The 24,248-nt window shown below is 41.0% G+C and overlaps 1 protein-coding gene across 1 annotated transcript in view; it reads right to left on the reverse strand.

Annotated features, from left to right (window-relative positions):
• Mboat2 (membrane bound O-acyltransferase domain containing 2) overlaps window positions 1–24,248 on the reverse strand; it is a 111,445-nt gene that overhangs the window by 67,886 nt on the left and 19,311 nt on the right. Inside the window, exons 2-3 of the mRNA XM_042680797.1 lie at window positions 8,397–8,542; window positions 1,723–1,800 (exon numbers count right to left, since the gene is read on the reverse strand). Of these exons, the coding sequence (XP_042536731.1) occupies window positions 1,723–1,800; window positions 8,397–8,542 (224 nt within the window). The remainder of the gene's footprint in view (window positions 1–1,722; window positions 1,801–8,396; window positions 8,543–24,248) is intronic.

The raw sequence follows: 24,248 nt of genomic DNA on the forward strand, positions 1-24,248 counted from the left end.
TAGTCCTAGCTACTCAGGAGGCTAAGATCCGAGGATCGCAGTTCAAAGACAGCCTAGGCAGATTATCTACAATAACCACAAAAAGCTGGATGTGGAGCTATGGTTCAAGTGGTTCAGGGACAGTGCCTGAGTCCCAAGTTCAAGCCCCAAGACTGGCACAAAAATAATTATAATAATGCCTATCTCTTTACCTCAATAATAATATCTCTATCCCAAAATAATTATAATCATCATATTATTTGGCGTCTAATTATAAGTTATCACTATTATCATTCAGTTCTCTAGTTATACTAAACACTGAATGTGGATAACACTGTCCGTAGGCTAGGGACACTGATGGAACAAAAGTGAGAAAGGAGGAAGTCAGAAGCACAAGCTCGCTCCATTCTCCCGAGTGAGCACATCTAATGCTATCACCTATGGGCATCACAGTCCAGCTTCTTCAGTCAACACAGTCTCTCACCAGTGATTCTCCAGGCAACTTCCAGCTCTGCAACTTTGGACAAAGGCTGCATCAATGGGTCCTCCTTGTTCTGAAGCTTCTAGCTTCTTAGACTAAGAAGATACGAGGATTCCCTGTTTCTCCAGCATGCAGACAGTCACTGAAGGACTATCCTGCCTCCAACAGTATAAGCCACTCTATTAATCCTTCTTATGACCCACATGTACCTCTGTTCCTCTAGGGAAGCCCAACTAACATGAAAGCACAGCACCACAGAGGAGGTGGCCAATAATATCAAAAGACAGAAGACACAAATAAAGACACAAAAGTGAGAAAGGAGGAAGTCAGAAGCACAAGCTCGCTCCATTCTCCCGAGTGGGCACATCTAATGCTATCACCAATGGGCATCACAGTCCAGCTTCTAGTAATGGATCTGATTCCTTATGTAAAACTCTTATAGCCATGTGTTTCAGAATTCAGAAATAATGTTTTGTCAAGTATCACATGTCAGTAATATTTAGAATGCTGTACACTCTGTCCTTGAGTTTCAAGCAAGTATCTTTTTTTATAACCCTGCTCCCAAATTTGCATGTCCAGACCAGCTACCTATTTCCTACCACCTGTCTAACTAGGTATCAGCTTCTATTATGCAACTCACAGCTACCTTAAAGTCAACATTCATTTACTCAGAAAATTACTGTGTTAGGGACTGAATACCCACCTAAAATGCTCTATCTGCTCAACAAATTTCTTACCTCAGGAAACAGGGCTGTGTCTCCTTCACTGTTCAAGTGGAGAACCTGGTATATCCTCGACACTTTCCTGTGCTACCTATCGCACTCATTCCTTCTAAACCTCTCTCCAGTATATTCACTTCAGTCCATATCTCCACTGATATCATCTATGGACTAAGCCTGTAGTTATTAATTACAAGCAATCCTGCCCTCAAGTGACATCTAAAACCATCTAGAAACACTTCTGGTTGTCACAATTCGGGGGAGCTGTAGATGCTAGAACATCCAATGGGTAGAAACCAGGAACGCTACTAAATATCTCATAATATCCAATCAGTCCTGAACATCAAAGAATATCCATCCTAAAATGTCAGCAGTACTGTGATTGAAAAGTTTAAGTAAGCAGAGGAATGATGTATATCAAGTGTTTATATTAATGGCAGTTCCTTAAGAAACTATTATAACCCATAACTATGTTTGAGTGTAATAAGTAACACGCTATTAAAATGCAATGCACATGTACATGTGAACAAGCTGAACACTCACTTGTGCATGCTCTCCACTCCTATCACAATCATGATGCAGTAGGAAATCCCACTTTGTACAAGAAAATGTAAGGCATACCTAGAAAAGGCAAGAAGAGTATGGTAAGAAGAAGTCACAAATATCAGGTTCCAATAATTGAAGATAAAAAGTATTTAGTATTAGCCAAAACATTCCTATGTTCAAAAGCAGGGAACACCTGGAGAAGGCGTCTCATACCACAGGCCCTAAGAGCTAGACAAATAAAACCAACCCCAAGCTGTGCCCAGGGAATCCACATCACCTAGCAACACAAAAGCAGTGTGGGATTATGTGGTTCAAGGATTACAGCTTTCTTCATAACTCAAGAAACAATGACTTAGAAAAAAAGCAAGAAACATGGATTTCAGAAAAGCTCTGACAGAATACCTGCTATTTCTCCAAACTTTTCCTATACGTGCTTTATAATCTGCTTTTATATTTTGAGTATTACTCAAAGAACAACAAAAAGAACTAAGTATTACAATTTTCTAAGAAATATTCAAATCTATCCTCAAACTATAACATAAATCTAGTCATTTCTTAACTTTCTGTATTGTAGGTCCATAACAACATTCTAACTTATGACAGTACTTTCTAATATTTTGGTATAGAAATCAAACATTAAATACTTCACAAAATTTAGGCAAAGTACAATTTGAATCTCAGGGACTAAAATCAATCTGAATTATCACTGCAATTATAATTGGGGGTAGGGGGAGATATATGCTCTCAATTTTCTTTCTAACTTTGATGGCACAGTTTATGATAAAAATTTCAAATCATTATACACAGTTTATTAATAAGGGTCTTAACCTATAGTTAAAATAACTTTTTAACTTACTCATTATGTAATAACCAGCACCTCCAGGTTTAACAAACCCCAGTTGTTTAAATTTTTGACATTATAAATAAGCTGTATTTTTATACTCCAGACACATCATAAACAAGGAGTAATACACTCCAAAGCAGATTCACAGAAGAAATCTGCTTCACTATTAGACAGAGAAGTTTGTCTGTACTACACACACACACACACACACACACACACACATTGAGAAAACCACACTTAACTAGAGTGCTGCTATAATCAGAGGGCTAGGAGGACGCAGAAAACCTTATACACGCACAAACGGAAACAGAAAGATGCTTTGAAAACAAATTCCTCATGATTAAAATACTTTTGAAAATTACCTCCTCTTCACTGCTCTAACACTAACAATTCACTAACACATGTGAACATGGAAAGGGGGACTGATGGATATTTCTTTAAGGACTCTGAAAATGGGTTAGAACTCATAAAAGTTACTTATCTTACAAAATGAAAACATGATTGAGTGCTGCTGGGGAATTTTTCTTTCAGGATGAGTAAAATGTCACTATAAGCCAAGGATTATAAGCCAAGGACCAGGACCACTCTGAAGCTGCAGTTTGCTTCTCCAGCAAGCAGCACTGCCTCGGAGGGCGTGCCTGGCCATCTTCCGGAGGCAGGGCAACATTCAGGCAGCTGGCTGTCAGATAAGCCTCTGCCCCTGTGATAATGCAAGTTTATCAGTACTGACCTGCTCTGCAGTCAGCTCTGTTTTGTTGACCTCCACATCAAGCATCAAGTTACTTTTCTATTCAGTTACAGCACTGAGCTTTCAACTTTCTTGTACTAAGCTATTCAGCCTGTCCTAATTAGAAATATGGACAGCATAAATACATAATAGCCACTGAAACTGTTTCAGGGTTATGAGAAAACTCATGAAAAATGTTCACTGGGCTGTTTGTCACAAAAAGCACCCAACTATTAAGTACTATTAAAACAAATCTTAAACAGGCTTTTAAGATACATTCTATCTAACCCACACTGTTTCACAGTTGCTAAGATCACATATCCTGACTGACATAAAAACTCCAGCTGTTTCTGGCCAATGTATCACTGGCCAGTTCTTCAAGGGGTGGGATATGGTAAAATGTATATCACAATCTTCCAAACTGCTTAAGACTTAAAAAATAAAAATGCTTGTCCCAAAAGGTCATTTTTCAGATAATACATTTTATTTATGCTGTATTTTAAGTCACACTACAGATAGATATAAAATGTATTTCTAGCAAAATAATGCACAAGTTTTTAAAAGTTCAAAAGCTCCTACTAATTGTTCAACCAATCTCTACTGAATATCTGCATTTTTCTGTTTTGTTTTTGGCAGGGCTGGGAGGTCAAACCCAAGGCCTACTACATGTCAGTCAAGCACTGTACTGCTGAGCTACACCCCTTACTAGTGAATGAGTTTTCTGAAAAATTACTCAACTGGACAGTACATGGAACAGTCTCTATCCTCAGAGAGCTTGCAGCCTAGAAAGAGATGCACTAGCAGTAGCTTCTTCAATACTATATGAAAAACACTGAGCTTCCGTGTAGTGGTTTATGTGAGTGATCACAGCTGCATGGGAGGTGGAGGTCAGGAGAATCCAGGTTTGAGGGCAGCTCCAGCAAAAAGTTGATAAGACCCCATCTCAGTCAATAAGTTGGGTAGAGTGGATGTACCTATGAGGCAGTTACTACTCAGGAGGCTGTAGGTAAGAGGATCATGATCTGAATCCAGTCCCAGGCAAACACTCAAAACTGTCCCTGAAAAATGATTCAAGCCACAAAGAGCTGTCTTTGGCTCCAGTGCTACAGCACTTGCCAAGCAAGTATAAAGGCCCCCGATTTCAAGTTCTAATACTTCCAAAAAGAAAAAAAAGAAAAACAGAAAGATTGGATAAACACAAAAATATCCATTCTGAAGACAGGTGCCAGTGACACACACCTGCAATCATAGATATTCACAAGGCTCAGGTCTAGAGGACAGTGATTCAAGGCCAGCTAGGACAGAGTAGTCAACTAGACTTCATTTCTAAAATAACTAGCGAAAGCCCAGGTTGGAGGTGTGGAACAAAGGTAGATTGCCAGCCGAGCAAGCAAGCTCAGCAGACACAAGGCTTTTACTTCAGATTCCACTTCAACCTGGATCACCAACCAGAGGATGGCAATGGCTTAAGCATCCCTGACCCACAAATCCACCCCAGATGTTTTGGATTTTGGAGAATTCTTGATTGCAGGTTTATGAAAAAAAAATACAGAACCAGTTAGATCTATGCAAATACTCCAAAGTTTGAAACACTCCAAAATCTGAAACACTTTTGGTCCCAAAACTGTAACAGACAGCTGGGCCTGAATAACAATCCCTGCTGAGGATGACTAGTTTCTATGCCATGCTTTCTGTAGTGTGAGGGCTTCTAGTCCTCACAATAATTCTGGTTCCATGTTACAGATGAGGAAGGTAAATTCCAGAGGTTAAATTATAATTCAAAGTCACATAGCTGTCAAAGCAAGGGACCTTGACCCAATCCAGCTCTTTCTGACTTCTAAGTCTATGTTTTATTTCATTACCCTATATATAAATTTAAATTGGTTTTCAGTTAAAAGTAACTGGTATCTGGGCACTGGTGGCTCATGTCTATAATCCTAACTACTCGGGAGGTTGAGATCCTGGTTTGAAGCCACCCCAGGCAAAAAAGGCCGTAAGTCTCTTATCTCCAATTACCCACCTGAAAAAAAAATTGGATATGAAACTGTGGCTCAAAGTGGTAGAACAACAGCCTTAAGCAAAAAAGCTGAGTAGAGACACCCATGGGCAACAACAACAAAAAAAGTAACTTGTATTGCTGGTTACCAGTAGCTCTTTCTGTAATCTTAGCTACTCAGGAGGCTGAGATCTGAGGATTGTGGTTCAAAGCCAGCCCAGCAGGAAAGTCCATGAGACTCTTATCTCCAATTAATTACCAAAAAGCCAGATTTGGAACTATAGAACGTTAGCCTTGAGGACAAAAGCCAAGGGACAGCACCCAGACCCAGAGTTCAAGCCCTAGGACCAGCAAAAAGAAAAAATAAATGCTACTACACAACTTGAAATATTTAAGACTACTCAACATTACTGTTGGATGCCACGTTACAGGCATCTAAGAATATTTTATGAGAAAGAACTGCTCACTAAAGGATAACTAGTAAAGAAAACCATCCTCACCTCTGAGGGGCTCTCTCCTTTTCCACAGACCACAAAGTGAAGTAGGACTGCTAGCCAATCTGAACACAAGCCTTCTCCACCCCTTAGAAAACCATGCTACAAACACATGCTCAATAGCAAAGTTGTTTATTAGAGAATGTGTAGACTGAGACAGATATGCTTTAAAATGAAGCCAGAAAAAGGACAAAATAAGAATGATATAATAACAGTTATTGTTGAAGCTGGATAACAGGCTATGAAGGTTCATCATATCATTCTCTGTACTTTTGTGTTTGAAAAAAATATCTACTACCCCAGACAACATGTTTTAATAGAAAGCTAAAAAAAAAACTCACTAATGACATAAACTTGATGTGGTCAAGAATATGACAAAGACTACACTCAGGTCTGTCAAACCTCAACACCACACACTCCTACCAGTGGCAATCTATACCTGAAAAGAATGCTGGTAACAATGGAGTAGACACATAATAAATTATCCTCAACTGATTATTTATTTGGCTTAAATTAATTATACTGGAGGGGATTTCATTGTTGTATCTCCACACATGCTTACATCATATTCTAATCAATCTCACCCCCTCTATCACAAGGACTCTTCTCCTGTCCCCAATATTTCATTTTCATCGATGCAAATAGTTTCCACAGTATTCACCTTCCTTTATCCTCCCCACTAGACCAACCCCCTCCTGCTGGTCCCTACCTATCTACAGAATCTATCTTAATTGATTTTTCATGACTATCCAGGAAACATTTTCAATTTCCAGAGGCAAAAAGTAGATTAAAAACCACTAATGCTACCCAGTCCTCATAAGAACTAAAACTATCAACCTAGGACCCACACAGAGATTCTATTACTCTATAACAGAAACTACCAAAGCACAGACCAAGCAAGTACATTTAACTCTCTCATGTCAAACATCAGCCCACAGGACAGGCCAACGAGTCCTCACAAACACTGCAGCACACAGACAAAGGAAAACTCAGAAGTCACAAAGAGCCCTTCCACTGAGTTTATGTTCATTTGCCAAGAGTGTGCTCCTTCCTGTCCGGCCTCCTTCTATCAGACACCACCACAGCTACCTAACAGGAAGGTCAGTATTTCTTTTTCTTTTCTTTTCTTTTCTTTTTGGTTGGTTGTGGGGACTGAACTCTGGGCCTGGGCGCTGTCCCTCAGCACTTCAGCTCAAGGTTAGAGCTCTATCACTTGAGCCACAGAGCCACTTCCAGCCTTTTCTGCTTATGTGGTACTGAGGACTCGAACCCAGGGCCTCATGCATACAAGGCAAGCACTCTACCACTAAGACATTCCCAACCTCAGAAGGTCAGTATTTCTATCCTGTCAGCCTGATGAGGAAGAGGCTGAGGGAATGACATGCAATCTCATGGGAAGATCACAAGTAAAAGTGTTCCATCTTAACTAATTTTTCTCAAAAACAAATTTTATTTTTGCAAAGAAATGGTAGAATATAAAAACTGAGTTTACCACATTCTTAAAAGCCAACTGCAGACCAAAACACTTTAATTATTAGTTGCTTATTTTAATACTAAAGAACAATTCAAGAAAGTACAATTATATGATTGATAATAAAATAATCAAGAACTAGAACAAAAAGATATTAAAAAAATTTTTTTTTCTCAGGGGCTGGGAAGGTAGCTCAGTGGTAGAGCGCTTGCCTTGCATGCATGAGGCCTTGGGTTCCATTCCTCAGCACCACATAAGCAAAAAGAAAAAAAAAGCCGGAAGTGGCGCTGTGGCTCAAGTGGTAGAGTGCTAGCCTTGAGCTGAAGAGCTGAGGGACAGCGCCCAGGCCCAGAGCTCAGGCCCCACGACCGGACCCAAAAAAAAAAAAATTTTTTTTTTCCTCAAAAGAAAAAGAAAGCCAATTGCAGCTGGGTGCTGGTGGCTCACACTATCCCATCCTAGCTACTCAGGAGGCTGAGATCTGAGGATCACAGTCAGAAGCCAGACTGGGCAGAAAAGTCTATGAGTCTCTAATCTCCAATTAACCATTAAAAAAGCTAGAAGAGGAGCTGTGGTTAACATGGTAGAGTACTAACCTTGGGTGAAAAATCTAAGACACAGTGTCTAGGCCCTGAATTGAAGCCCCAGTATTAGCACATGCACACACATGCATACATGCCTGCACGCGCGTGCGCGTGCACACACACGCACACACACATACACATACACACACACACACACACACACACACAGAGCCAATTGTATAAAAAACTAATTATCTGGCAAACATGCAACCAATGTCTGTTTTTGTTATTGGTTAACAAAAACATTTAAAATGGGGTTTATCACGCTAGAAAAAATGCAGAATAGATAAAAAGAATTATGCATGACAGATTAAAACATATTTACATATGCTTTTTAACTGCCCTCTTCATAAATTATAAATAGTAAATTCCTCTCCAAGAACAAACTAAAGACAGAACTCATTCCTCTTCTCTTGTTCTTGTATTTAAAAATTAAAGTTAGCCATGAGAGACTACTTTATAAGAATAAAACCCTATATTCGTTATTTCTACACACTCAGTTCTCAAATCTATCCCAGTAAGTCTTCATTTAAACATGATCAAATAATTACTTACCATCCAAAGCAAAAAAATGCAAGATAAAGGCCCAAAAGGGTAGCAACTATGTGTCTTATAAAAGAACTAGTTTTGCTTGCATGTAGATAAGTTCGAAACCAAATGGCTGCTAACAAGGCAAAGAGTTGGCACACTACAAAGTTGACCTGTAAAGAAAAATTAAAATTTTGTATTAGCAACACACTTAAAACTTTTCATTTGCTGTTACATTTAAATTATAAGGACAAAAACACCATGATTACATAAAATCAAGATCTCTAGTATCCCAAAAACAAAGCAACAATAAGCAGCCTTCCCGTGGATGAACCTCAAGTTCAAAGTGCTAGACCACTCAAACTACCTCCTGGCAGGGCTCAGGTGTCTCCACATGGGGGAAGTGGAGAGAAGCACCTGGACAAAGAACCTGGACAACAGTGGATAACAGAGATGGAAAGCACAGGACACCCTAAGCTTTTAAGGAATAGAGGAACCTATCTGAATGACTCAAGAGCCCCTAGAGCAGGTGAAAAAGAAGAGCTCGAAGTGTCTCACAATGCACAATGTACAGGGTGGAGCTACCCCAGACCTCCCAAAGCTAAGGAAGGTCCCAGGGCCACAGAACTGTGGAGCGCTGAGGGCATGGTGTGATCTAACATCACCACTGTGAACCATGGGCTCCAGAGTCGTAGAGGGATGGTAAGGATGAATGACTACAAAGGAGGCTTCCCTCAGAAAGCAGGGGTGCATGGGGAGAGAGACCCAGTCGACCAGGGTCATCAGCTGACGCCCTCACCAAGTTACAGGCAGTCTCCACTGGCAGAGTGCACACACCCTGTGGCTGCTCCTTCTCCACAGACATGGCTGACAGCAAGGGTGTCTGTGGAGGCTGAAGGAAAATCTCCATCTCTCTTCTGTGAGGCATAGTCTCACCGAAAGAAGAAAAATGTGTCTGAAAATCTATAAAAGGTACCTTTTCCTAAAGGCACAAACAAGTAGGTTCTTGTCTTGCAGTACAAGGAAAAAACAGTTGGCCATTGTAGTGTGTTGTCTAAGAGACCACTGTTCTCCGAACCACACTCAGCACAAGCAAAATGACTTTTCGAATACTTTGAGCACTTGTTCTCTCCCCAACGGTTCCCAAGAGATTCTTTTAATTAAGCCAGAAGTAAATAGATCAGGGAAATTTGTATTCTTGACACTAATAGCTATTCACACCTGCATAGTTTCATTTAGCTTAAAAACTTTCAAATGTCTCAATCTGTAAAGCAAAATATGGGAACTCTTGAAAATTTAGTCCCAGAAGTAACCCAGGTTTGGTTCAGAATTGAACAGAAAAGTAAAAATACACACATAAGAAATTAAATCAACATGAAAAGTTTTCTTTTTAAAAGTTTTCACCAAAATGTTTTAGGAGCAGCAGAAGGAAGGAGCCTGAGGGTGACGTTACAGAGTGACATCTTTAACGGCTGACACACTAACTGGCTTCCTGTTCCTGTCCTAGCAAGACTCCAGCACCATCTGACTAGCTTCTCTTTCCCTTCCCCTCTTCATCCTCTGTGCCTCCCATGGCTGTAGATTTATATGATGAAAAGTACAGTATGATTATTATAGACATCTCCTTGGACTAATGTCAGAGAATTTTATTTCTGTAATCACTCATTCTCAATATTGTTGTCTTTCAGGTCAAGAAAATGAAATCAGGCCTCACTCCAGACATGGAATCAAAATCCCTGACACTGAAGTTTGTATTAAAAGAGCATAATATAGGTTCTTGTAAAGCTCAAGTCACTGGAACTAGGGTGCTGGAAAATAAGGGGACGCATTCTAAGGGGGAGGACTCAGGTGTGAAGACACAGACGAGCACAGCACGGTAGGTGACGTGAGAGTGGGGAGGTTCACCAGGAGCTTCCTATGCTGTGCAGTTATTTTATAGTGATAAAAAAAAAAAGCACTGGTATTTGTCAAACAGGAAAATGTTGTGACCACCCTCTCTCTGCAAAAGAAGGAGCAGGAGTAGCATGTGTAGAACAGGAAGCCTGGGGCTGCTGGGAGGAGGGTGGAACAAACCAATCCAAACAGCCACCATGGCTGAGGGAACGGAAAATGCAGACGACTGCGGATGGAGGGCTGCACTGTGAACCAAGTAAGGGAAACAAAAACAGTTTAAGGAAAAGTAAATTCTGTCTCAGGTATGCCTGGTGTGGGAGTCTGCAGAAGGCCACGTGTGCACGCTCCAAATGTGGCTCAGAAAAACAGGACTGGAGTTGCAAATCTGGGAATCAGGGACATAGCTTTAAGAAAACCACAGAAAATCAAGATCTGTGATGCTCACACCCACCATCAAGTCAAGTGTCAGGGAGTGAGCAGACCTGGTGGGGAGGTTGGCAGGTGTCTGCTGTTCAAGAATGGTCACTGACAGATGTTATAAGGCACTGAATCAAGCTGCACCTAATATAGTGATTCCAGCCTTATTGGTAACCAATAAGAGTAGTTGAAACTCCCCAGAGCCAGATTTTATAGACAAGCTAACAGTCTTGGTATTTAGGGGACCTGACTAAAACCATACAGAGTAAGAATAACCCACATTTCTCCCTCACTAATTGCCAGGCTAACTGTGCAGGAGAAAGGATGGTACTCAGAAAACACAGTGAGTCTGAGTCACAACTAGGAGCTCCAGCTCCAGAAGCTCAGGGAGGACAGTGCCTCCCCTGCCAGAGGGAAGCCCCAATGGCATCCCTGGAACAGAAGTGGCCTTAGAATTGACCAATAAAGGACAAGAAATGGACAGACCACACGGTGGGAACTCTGGGAAGAAGCAGCAGCACAAGAGAAAGAAAGAAAGAAAGAAAGAAAGAAAGAAAGAAAGAAAGAAAGAAAGAAAGAAAGAAAGAAAGAAAGAAAGAAAGAAAGAAAGAAAGAAAGAAAGGAAGGAAGGAAGGAAGGAAGGAAGGAAGGAAGGAAGGAAGGAAGGAAGAAAAGGAAGGAAGGAAGGAAGGAAGGAAGGAAGGAAGGAAGGAAGGAAGGAAGGAAGGAAGGAAGGAAGGAAGGAAGGAAGGAAGGAAGGAAGGGAAAGAAAGTGAGAGAGAAAGAAAGCAAGAAAAAAAGAAAGAAAGGAAGGAAGGAAGGAAGGGAAAGAAAGTGAGAGAAAGAAAGCAAGAAAGAAAGAAAAAAGAAAGGAAGGAAGGAAGGAAGGAAGGAAGGGAGGAAGGAAGGAAGGAAGGAAGGAGAGAGAGAAGAAAGAAAGAAACAAACAAACAAACAAACAGGGATGGAGGAAAGGAGGCAGGGAGGAGGAGGAAGAAGAAGAGGAGGAAGCAGAAGCAGCTGGATGCTGGTGGCTCACACCTGTAATCCTAGCTACTCAGGAGGCTGAGATCTGAGGATCATGGCTCAAAGCCAGCCCAGGCAGTAAAGTCCATGAGACTCTTATCTCCAAATAACGGTGAGAAAACTAGAAGTGGCATGGTGGCTCAAAGTGGTAGAGCGCTCACCTTGAGCTGAAGAAGCTCAGGGACTTTTGTCCAGGCACTAAGTTCAAGCCACACAACCAACCAAAAAGAACAAAAAGGACTTGTAGACACCGTGATGAAGAAGTCCAGACTGTCTGTTACTTTGCTAGAAAAGACTAGAAGACACACATCCAGATATTCAAATAGCTCTTGAGAAAGGCCCAGAATATAAAGCTTTTCCAAATGGAAGCCACATAGTACTTATTCTCTCACGGGTAGGGTAGGCTGCAGAAGCACAGAATCCTGGAGAACAAGCACACAGGTGACTTGTGTCTCCGAAGATGTAACAGGAGATGCTGTCCTGAACATGAACACAGATACCAGTCATGACTACCCGTCATGGGCGGGGTACTTCACACCAACTGTCTCAGTCCTTAGGACAGGAGGCTGCTCCCCCATTTTACTCAACCAACCTAGGCACTAAGACCAAGGTCACATATAGCAAGGGGTGGTACCCAGACTAGAACCCAAACCTTATGGAACCAGCCTCTACTTCCACAGCCCACCTCAGATCAAACACAAATGCTAAAGGCAAGGTTCTGAAAGAGATTCTGTTACCTGCCCGACACTTCCATCCTATTTCAGAAAAATATCACCATATGCTGCTTCATAGAGCTAATAAAGGCCATCTAAAAAATCTTATATCCACTAGGATATTTGGCTTGCTGCAGGCCAACTTTCTTCTTTGTGGAAATGTGTTTAGACAAAACTATCTTCTTGAAAACACAGTTAGCCCTCCTTATCTGTAGATTCCACACTGAGAGATGCAACCAACAGAAAGATGAATATGTCGAGACTGTTTTCTCATCACTATTCCCTAAACAATATAGCATAACAATGATATGCATATTATTTACATTGTATTATGTATTTAAGTCATTCAAAAGAGGATTTTTAAATGTACAAGAAGGTAACTACGTTATCTGCACGTATTGTTACTTTATATGTGGGACTTAGGCATTCACGGATCTTGGCATCTGAGAAGGGTCCTGGAACCCATTCCCTGCTCCTGGATCCCAGGGGGTGACTGTATCTTACTAAAGTTACCTGGATGTAAGGTGATGTGCCTTCAAATAAATTACCTTTAGTAATTCGGAAGTAGGTTTAGAGAGCAGGAAGAACACAGAAGGACTGACCAAAGATGAAAAAGTTTAGCTATTGCTGAGAACTGGTGGCTCATGCTTGTAAACCTAGCTTCTCAGGGAGCTGAGATTTAAGGATCATAATTCAAAGTCAGCTTTGGCAGACAAATCTATGAAATTCTTTTCTTCAAGTAACAGAGAAAATGGAGACATGGCTCAAGTGATTAGAGTGTCAGCCTTGAGTAAAAAAGCCAAGCAGGGGCTGGGAAGGTGGCTCAGTAGTACAGTGCTTGTCTAGCATGCATGAGGCCCTGGGTTTGATTACTTAGCACCATATAAGCAGAAAAGGCCAGAAGTGGTGCTGTGGCTCAAGTGGTAGCCTTAAGCTAAAGAGCTGAAGGACAGCGCCCAGGCCCAGAATTCAGGGCCCACAACCAACATAATTTTTTTTTTAATAATTAAAAAAATTTTTTTTAAAAAGCCAAGCAGGAGGCCCTAGGTCCAAGCCCCAGTATACTAGCATATGCGCGCATGCATGCGCGCGCCGCGCACACACACACACACTTTCTCTCTCTCACTCATGCTCGAATGCACACACAAATATAATCTTAGCTATTTTGAGATTTACTTATAATCTACCTCATGCTATTCAAAAGAAGACTTTTCATCAGCTGCACATTTTTTGAAAACTTATAAAAGCTAAAACGCAGACAATCATAAAGAAAAGTGGTAAATTTTAAAACTATATATGGCAAAATGAAAGAGAATGGCAAAAGAACAGTGAAAAGTGGGGGAAATGTTTTCAAGACATGATATGAAAGTCACTTAATAAAGAACTTTTACATATCTATGGGAAGACTATGACCTACCCCAAAAGAAAGCTGGGCTAAAAGGCACAACAATTTACACATATCTACGTCCAATAAAATCTGAACAATGTTCTCTATTCTCTCTCAACCATAAGACGGATAAGCTAATCCCGTCAATAAGAAGCTACTTTTCCCCTCAGTGGCTGTGCCTTGTGAGAAGGACTGTGTGTTACTTCTGGGCCAGAGCCCTCAGCTGCGGGAATGAGCATCTTCAGGTGTACCTTTTGCCTGCAACATTCCAGATGTGAGGCAAAACAGTGGCCTCATGAGATTAAACAGTGATTAAGAAGGATCGGGGGTGGCTTACTGCAGTAAAGCCTATCTTATCCTGACTTGATACAACTAATAATACATATGCATATACATACATGGATAAATATAGCCTAGATAAAAATGTAAGATTGCATGATCTTATGTCCTATAAGTAATAATTTAAAAACAGATTTCCTATACAAAACTTAAAATGATACAACAAAATTTGATAAAAATATTGTGACAATGTAGAAGAAATATATACCCATGAGCTACAAAATGAAAGGTTAGTAGTAAAAATGTACTCAAACCTGGCATGTTGGGGACACCTGTAACTCCAGCTACTTTGGAGCCTGGGGCAGGAGACTCAAGAGTTTAAGTCTAGACTACATAAGTGAAAGGTCCTTTCTATACATATACAAACATATACAAAGAACTTCTAAAACCAATAGAAAAAGGAAAAACATCATGAAAGAAACTAATGTACAAGTCACAAAAGGAACTCCAGTAAAATGATTTTAATGCAGTAAGAAGAATGGTATGGATCTATATATTATGGTCATTTGGAAAATCAAGATATATGGTTAAAGTAACAAGCATAAACTATAAGACAGGAGGCAAGTCAATGTGTGTATACATACATTCATTTAAAGTGTATTTGATCTGGTTATGATGAGCCCGCTATGCAGTGACTACATGCTTGACACTGATACAGTCTCCATTCTGTCTAAGAACATACACCATACGTCTCTGTCAGCACTCAGCAATCACCTGGTATGTGGCAGGCACAGTGCTATGTGACGGGCTTTCAAGAGAGCTGGGTGATCCACACAGGCACCATTACTCCAGAGCCCAGGCTCCAGAGCACAGGCTCCTGAGCTTCCATATGCTCCAGCCCAGAAAATCTAGACATCAACCCATTAGACCTGGCCCCTTTAGGAAGAAAGGAATTGGAGAAAGACATGGACTTGAACTGTTCTAGTATTTCCAACCCTGTGTATACAATGAAACCTCCCGTGAGAATCCTTCCTTTCCAGCAGTCTGCCCTGCCAATCCCACAAATGCTAGCCTTCGCGTCTTCACTTTCACCTCTGGCATATTTTACACGGCATTGCTGTGAATATTCAACTTGTTTAAAATGGCCGAACGTTGAATGAAAGCTGCTGCAATTCTTTCTAACACAGGTGGTAACTGTAATTCTGCCTTATTTACTAACCTGTGCACAGCATTGTTGTGTGAATAGCTGGAGAGTACTTCCAGGGCCGGTACCTGTTCGGACAGTGCTCTCTGCTCTGGCAGGCAGCTTAGCTTGTACTGCCTCCCTCCCACGCAGCAGCAGGACCCCACTGCTCTGTGGTAGCAACTAGTACTGTCAGGCTTGTAATTTTACCAAGACAATGAGTGAAAAATAATGTTATCTCACGATTTTTAGTTTATTTCTCTGATAACTAGCCAGGCATTTTTCATGTGTCTCCTGGACTAAATTTTCCTCATTAACTTTTTTAAGGAACCCATTGTTTGATAGACTGTTTGTAGGCAGCGCTGTAGTGAATCCTTGGCCTTCCATCTTTGTGCATAGTTTCTTCTAGGAGAGATTTTCTTTTGGGGGTGTGTACTCTCTGGCTTTTGCTTCTGACACCATATATACAACTGTAGTCTACAGACATGTATCTGTGTAACTCCTGGGCTATTTAAAAAACAAAACAAAAGAGGAAATAATGCAAGTAAGAGTATATCGCTGAGTGAGAGAAATCAGAAAAATCTGAAATGTCCACTTTTGGCAGTAAACTTGTATCTCAATCTATTTCTTATGTAAGTCAAATTATCAGTGCTCCCAACGCTATCTTTGTCTACTTCTCATTTCTGAGACCTACCACTCAGCCTCACTGTCCCTTCCTCTGGAACCTCCTTGCTGATCACCTTGCCTCTACTCAGCCCCCAAACCAAGACAGGTGCTCCTCACTGTGGTCCCACAGTGCCTGCACCTCTTTCCTCCACAGCATCTGGTGTCCTATCTGTCACCTGCCCTCTGTTATGAGCTGCTCAAGGACAGACACGATTCCTGACCAAACTCTATGTGTGAAACACAGTATCTGGTACTGGAGGAACTAGCCTGGTTTGCAGTGTCTGTACCGATATAAACCTTCTCATCACCTTCTCAGAGGCTAATTCCTGGAAACCTGAAGAGCACCTGGTCCATTCTAGGTCAGTCCAATTTAGCTAATGTTATATGCATCAACTTCATATCGTTTGTTTCCACATTGGTCTGTATACTACTAAGAAAAGCTTGCATTTCTGTACTGTAATCTAACATTTTCTTCATGCTACAATAGCAAAATTATTTTATTAACATCACAATTGGATCCTACATTAACTGTATGTGGAAAACAGAACATTGCTTAAGAATTCATTACTTGCTCTGACATTGGAAACATATTCAGAATCCGTAAAAAGCTCTAAGGAACTACAAAGGGAAAGGAAAAAGTCTCAACAAAAAAGCTTATCTTAATTAAATATTTTCTTTGGTAAGCAGGGTAAAAAAAGAGTCCAATTCTTCTTTCAAATGTGTTCCTTCAGAGAGTGAGAAAACGAACTTTCTATGTTGTCTCAACACTAATGGGATTTCAATGGTTAAAGTAAGGCCTTACATCATGTTTCACTGATCCTGGTATCAAAACAATAAACTGTTCTTTTTCCTCAGAAAACTGAGCTTAAAATCTTCAACAAGTCCTAAATATGAAGCACCATTCCTACTCATACATTATTGCTCTCAAATTAAGAACCCATTGCCTTCAGCATTCACTCATAGTTTAAGACTCCTTCTTAAGCAATACTTTCACTTCAAGTTAGAAATAAATGTTACAAATAATGTCAGTAGCATTCAGAGATGACCTCATCATTGACTAAACACTATACTTTAAACAGTGTGTCTGAATTCAGTGTCAGAATAGCTTCCAAACTTCTAGTTTGGAATTGCTAATTGAAGTAGTCTATTAGGAAACATAGAAATAAAACTTGACAGGTTTTCTGTGTACCAAGTGTCAGAGCCAATGCCACTTAAGACTATGTCTACACAATATAGACTCAATATAGACTCACAAAGTATCACATTCATCAACTTCAAACACTTGTAATTTTCAAATGATTTTGGAAAACCTGAAGTAACAACAACAACAAAAAAACAATATTCCATGAAGATTTACTTTCAGACTTAAATAAATACTACTCTACTATAGAGATACAGCTCTTGTTGGCAATGTAAGTAGCTTTAACTCTTTGAGTGTTCCCTAAAGCTCTTCAGAGGATCTGGACCAGCTCAGAACAACTGCAAGCAATCGAGAAAGAAAACACATCAAGTAGCACAATGGCTTTAGAAACCCACTGCTCTTAGGTATTAGTATCATTAACCACTTACCAATCTTTACCTGGTAACAAGATATAATAGAATATCAAAATCCCATGTACAGAAGCAACAAGAAATATAAAGTACTGAAAATCTGGGAAATACATATACAGCTGGGTGCCAGTAGCTCCTGGCTATAATCTTAGCTACATAGGAAGCTGAGATCTGAGGATCAGTTTGAAGCCAGCCTAGGCAGGAAAGTCCATAAGACTCTCTTATCACCAATTAATGACCAAAAGCCAGAATAGGAGGTGTGGCTCAAGTGGTAAAGCACTAGCATTCAACAGAAAACCTCAGGGACAGTCCCCAGGCCCCCTGAGTTCAAGTCCCATGGCTGGGAAATACAAATACACATAGTAAATTTTTAAATAATACAGGAAGAAAGTGAACAGGTGACTTGAGCCTGTAATCCTAGCTCCTTGAGAGGATGAGATCAGGAGACTGCAGCCCAGACCAGTGAAAACAGTTCACAACAACTCCATCTTAACCAGTGGCTGGGCATGGTGGTATGCACCTCAGCCCCAGCACAGAAGAGGGATCACAGCTCAGGCCTAAAGCAAGGCCATCAATAACCAAAACAAAAAGGTGTTGGTGGAGTGGCTCAAGCAGTGCAATTCCTTCCTCGCAAGCTCAGGGCATTGAGTTCAATTCCCAGTATTGTCAAACAGCAAAACAAAAAAAAAAACCATGAATATCAGGAAGCTGTGGTAAGATCTGATATTCAAGGCCAGTGTGGGCAGCATAGCAAGATCCTGTCTTTAAATTAAATTTCAAAAAAGAATTGGGATGTAACTCAGTGGTAGGCCCTGGGTTCAATCTCTAGTCACACACACATACGCACGCACGCACACACCTGTTCAACAAAAATATCAATAGCCTTTTCCTTGCTTGATTTTAAAATTAATAAAGATACTGAGCACAGTGACTCATGCTTGTAATCCCAGTTACTCAAGTGGTAGAGATTGAGAGGATCATAGTTCAAGGCCAGCATAGGCAAAACTAGCAAGACCCCAACTCAAAAACAAACCTTGCACACACATAACCCCACCTATGAAACAAAATAGGAAGTTAGGATCATGGTCTAAACCTTGCCCAGGCCAAGAATATGAGACTCAACACGAAAACTAAAACAAGAAGTGTTGCAGACATAGCCCAAGTGGTGGAGCATCTGCTTAACAAGGATAAGCCCAGAGTTCAAACTTCAGTACCATAAAAAAAATTAATATAGAGCTGGGTGCCGGTGGCTCATGCCTGTAATCCTATCTACTCAGGAGGCTGAGATCTGAGGATCGGGTTTCCAAGCCAGCTAGGGCAGGAAAGTCTGTAAGACTCTTATCTCCAATAAACCACTCGGAAGTGGAAGTGGCTATGTGGCTCAAGCCATAAGCACTCACCTTGATCTGAAGAGCACAGGGTCAGCGCCCAAGCCCAGAGTTCAAGCCCCACAACTGACCGAAGAAAAGAAAACCTCCGGAAGAATGCGCAGCAGGCTGGCTGACTCACTTCTCAAGGTGTTTCACTCTGTTTATATCGTCCAACACCGTCATTTATTATGTGTTTGGTTTCAAATTTATGAATGCAACCAGCATCAGTATTAAGATAGTAATTATTTCATTTTTCCTTTTTTTTTTTTTTTTTTTTTTTTGGGAGGGGGGTCCAGTCGTGGGGCCTGAACTCTGGGCCTGGGCGCTGTCCCTCAACTCTTTAGCTCAAGGCTAGCGTTCTACCACTTGAGCCACAGTGCCACTTCTGGCTTTTTTTTTTTTTTTTGCTTATGTGGTGCTGAGGAATCGAACCCAGGGCCTCTCATGCATGCAAGGCAAGCACTCTACCACTGAGCCACCTTCCTAGCCCTAATTATTTCATTTCTATAACACTAGATCTTCAATGTTAGTTTGATCTCACTGAATTTAAAGAATACAAGCAGGAGGGGGTAACAATGTTCAACAAAAAATGTACTTATTACCTTATTTATGTAACTGTAACCCCTCTGTACATCACATTTACAATAAAATTAAATTAAATTAAAAAGAAGAATATAGCATTTCCAAGCACTTCTAGGATAATGCCATAGGTCCTATAGCATTTTAATAAAACTTTTTCAAGCAGAAAATAAACACTTCTGCTAGAGCAATCATGACATTTAATTCAATAACTATGATCTAATGTTCAAACCTACAACATACAGAACATATTTTTTCTTGAACTACCAGAGTATATTATATCAGTAATCTATAGATTATATACTCTGCACAAAGTTCAAACTGGACACATCCAAACTGATCAGAATTTTCTGTTCCACCTGTACACCAACCAAGCTCATCATCCCATGAAACCAGATTTTCGTCCTAACTCCCATATTTTAACAGGGTTACTTGCAGTCGGTAACTCAAGTGAGAAATCTGGGAACTTTTGTACATACTTTTAAGGCTTGCAAAAAGTTTTAAGGCAGGCACCAGTGGTTCACACCTATAATCCCAGCTACTTAGGAGGCTAAGATCTGAAGACTGCAGTTTGAAGCCAGCCTGGGCAGGAAAGTCCATGAGACTCTTACTTCCAATAAACTATTCAAAAAAAAACAACAACAAAACCCACCAGAAGTGGAGCTGAGGTTCGAGTGGTACAACACCAGCCTAGAGCAATAAAGAACACAGACAGAGCCCAGGCACTGAGCTCAAACCCTGGGACCAGCATCAAAAAAAATTATCTGCTATGCAGAATTTAGCAAAGCACTGTCATGTATGTCTATGACTCTGACTTCCTCTTTAGACTGAACTTGCCTAGGAGCAAGTTTTAGTCATGTAGACATTCATTCCTACCCCTGAGTAAAGTACCAGATTCCACCTGTGCTATTAATTCACTGAAAACAAAGGGAGGGAACAATGTCTCAAGAGACTGCTTAAAGTCAAGCAGAGTCAACTATTAAGAATACAAGTTAATGCCTGCAATCCTAGCAGTTCAGGAGGCTGAGATCTGAAAATCGAGGTTTGAAGCCAGCCTGGGCAGAAAAGTCCGTACAACTCTTATCTCCAACTAACCACCAAAACAAAACAAAAAAACAGAAGTGGTGGCCCAAGTGGTAGAGCACAAGCCTTGAACAAAAAAACTAAGGGACATTGCCTAGGCTGTAAGTTCAAGCCCCAGCATGAAAAAAACAAATACACAATAGAACATATTTCATATTTCCAACTTTTTTTTTTTTTGGTCGGTCATGGGGCTTGAACTCTGGGCTTGGGCGCTGTCCCTCAGCTCTTCAGCTCAAGGCGAGCACTCTACCACTTGAGCCACATCCCCACTTCCGGTTTTCGAGTGGCTTTGGTTTGGAGATAAGAGTCTCACAGACTTTCCTTGTCTGGGCTGGATTTGAACGCTGATCCTCAGATCTCAGCCTCCTGAGTAGCTAGGATTATAGGCGTGAGCCCCTGGCACCTGGTTTTACTGAAATAAATACAATATAAATCAAAATAAAATACAGTCCATACATATATAACCTAATACTACAGACAATGCAAGAAAAAAGTACAGACACAATCCATTTTCCTGAACCACATGTAATAAATAATGTGTTTTCTGTGCACAGTATCTCATACAAACTCCATCCACTGTATCACAGCAGGCCAACAACCACCAATCTAAAGTAGCAGCTCACTACCACTAACGAAACAGAAATATAAATCCTCGGTCCGGCATTGACCAAGTTACTGCTTCCTTTAATGACCTACTTATGCCATAGTTCTATAATATGAAAGTGGGCACAACCCTATGATATAATACAAAAGTGGGTATTCCTGTCCATAATGTAATACGAAGCCCTATCTAAAAGTGGTGTAGCCCTATCTATAACATAATATGAAAGTGGGTAAAACTCTTATCACGGATGTGATATGAGAGTGGGTGGGAGCCTGTCTATGATGCACTACAAGGGTGGGTGTGGCCCTGTCTGACTTATATGAGAGTATGTGTGGCCATGTGTATGACATAATACAAAAGTGGGTATGGCCCTGTCTATGACATAATAGGCCAGTGGGTGTGACCCTGTCTTTGATGTAATATAAGCATGGGGGTGGCCCTGCCTAAGACAGGGTTATGAGAAGTGATGAGCATCAAGTCAGCAAGTAGTTCAGGTAAAAAAGTAGTTCTCTAGGGCTGGGAAGGTGGCTCAGTGGTAGAGTGCTTGCCTTGCATACCTGAGGCCCTGGGTTCCATTCCTCAGCACCACATAAGCAAAACGAAAAAAGCCGGAAGTGGCGCTGTGGCTCAAGTGGTAGAGCACTAGCCTTGAGCTGAAGAGCTGAGGGACAGCGCCCAGGCCCAGAGTTCAGGCCCCATGACTAGACCCCCCCCCACAAAAAAAGTTCTCTAACCTGTATTTTAACTTTCCGCTAAGTATAACACTGCTTTAAAATCAGTTATTTTATTTTAAAGGCAACATAGGAGGATAAACTTATGGTCTCAGAAATTAAAAACTTCGAGCCGGGCACCGGTAGCTACTCAGGAGGCTGAGATCTGAGCATCGCGGTTCAAAGCCAGCCTGCACAGGAAAGTCCGTGAGAGTCTTATCTCCAATAAACCACTAGAAAACCAGAAGTGGCACTGTGGCTCAAGCAGTAGAGCTCTCGCCTGGAGCTGAAGAGCCCAAGGATAGTGCCCAAGCCCAGAGTTCAAGCCCCATGACAAAAAAAAAAATTAAAAACTTTGTAAACTAGGAAGAAAAACTTAAAAATCATGAACAAAAGGTTTTCAATTTCAATCACATTAAACAAGAACTTCATGCAATGGAATCTTATTCAGCCTTTAAAAGAAAGGCTATTCTGACACATTTGACAACATGAACTTTTATATATCATGCTAAATATATATAGTTAGTTAGTCAGAAAAGACAAACACTATAGGTTTCTGCTTATATTAGGTATCTACAATAGCTGACTTCATAGAAACAAAAAGTCAATATTTTCTGCCCAGGTGCCCAGTGGCTCAAGTCTGTAATCCTAGCTACTCAGGAGGCTGAGATCTGAGGATTGCATTTTGAGGCTAGCCCGGACAGAAAAGTCTGTGAGACTCTTATCTCCAATAAACTATGTAGAAAAAGCCACAGAAGTGGCACTGTGGCGCAAGTGGTAGAGCGCTAGCCTTGAGCACAAAGAGGCTCAGGTGACAGCACCCAGCCTTGAGTTCAAGCCCCAGAACCAGCAAAAAAAAAAAAAAAAAAAGTTCCCTGGAGTGAGTCATTTAAAGGTTACACAGTTTCATTCTGCAAGAAGAAAAAGTTCCAGAAATCTGTTGTACAGCAATACGAATACTTACTACTACTAAACTACATGTTGAAAACTAGCTAGAGTGGCATATTTTGTGCTTTTTAGAACAACACACATACAACTGAGGTTAACACTGAAGAAAGGCAAGGTAATAAGCCCAATATTCCAGAAGCCAATCCTCTAGAATGAGATCTAAAAGAAGAACATAGGAGCCTGAAATTTTCTTGAATTTCAAGTGTGGGAGTAGCTTACATTATCCTCAAAAAGTGTATGTGGTTGTATTTATTCTCCTGAAAATCTGATTTTGAAATCAACTCCTCAGAAAATGGAGAATGTACTGGTACAAGAAAGTTCTAAAAATAAAGAACTATGGGGGAGGGAGGGAAAAGCAAGAAAACAAAAAATTCTAATAATACAAACTAAAATTCTATTTTCTAAACAACAAGTCAACTTCTACATGGCAATTTTAAGTTGTCAATGATTATGGTCAAATGCTATGCAACGCTGAAGGACTGCCAGATACTTTTTTAGTTCCCATTACGGAGTCAAAGAATAAGTAAATAAATAATAAATCTTATCATCTCTCTATCTTCATTATCAAAATGAGAGGGGTCAAGACAAGAGAGCCAACTATTCCCAGAGGTTGGAGGATGCAGGAAGAGGTAGACAGGGCCGCTCCCACCAGCCCAGGAGACAGCCGGCAGCCCCGTCAAGGCGCACTCGCTCAGCAGCCTCCCACTCTCCACTGGCTTCCCTTGAGGGAGGAGCAGGTGTGATGCGCTGGTACGCTGGCTGTCCCTGAAATTCAGAATATGTGCTCACAGCTCTGGGGGTGGAGAGGGGATTAAATTTTCCTATTTCTTTTCTCAACAGCTTAAATTCTAAATTCCTCCATGGCTACAGTATTATACAGGAAAGCAGGCCACTGATGGGACTCCTGGTCAGTCACGGAGACAGGCCACTGATGGGACTCTTGGTCAGACAGGGAGACAGGCCACGGATTAGACTTGTATGTAGTCCAGTATTGACACCCACAAAAAAAAGATGCCTGGCAGAGGAGATAAAAAGTAAAAGGTTAGTGTCTACCTATAGTAGCATCTGTTGCTGAAGCATGTTTAAGATTAGTATGTATTTAGACTGAGTATTTTACTAGAGCTTGAACTCAGGGCCTGGGCACTGTCCCTGAGCCTCTTTGTGCTAAAGGCTAGCGCTCTACCACTTTAGCCATAGTGCCACTTCAGGCTTTTTCTGAATAGTTTACTGGAGATAAGAGTCTCAAGGACTTTCTTGCTAGTGCTAGCTTCAAAATGCAATCCTCATATCTCAGCCTCCTGAGCAGCTACGATTACAGACATGAGCCACCAACATCTGCCTCACTCTTGATAATAAGGATCTATCAATGGGGCTGGGAAGGTGGCTCAGTGGTAGAGCGCTTGCCTTGCATGCCTGAGGCCCTGGGTTCGATTCCTCAGCACCACATAAGCAGAAAAAAAAAGTCGGAAG

The sequence above is a fragment of the Dipodomys spectabilis genome, unplaced genomic scaffold, assembly GCF_019054845.1.
Source record: "Dipodomys spectabilis isolate Male_0828 unplaced genomic scaffold, ASM1905484v1 ptg000066l, whole genome shotgun sequence".
Lineage (NCBI taxonomy): Eukaryota > Metazoa > Chordata > Mammalia > Rodentia > Heteromyidae > Dipodomys > Dipodomys spectabilis.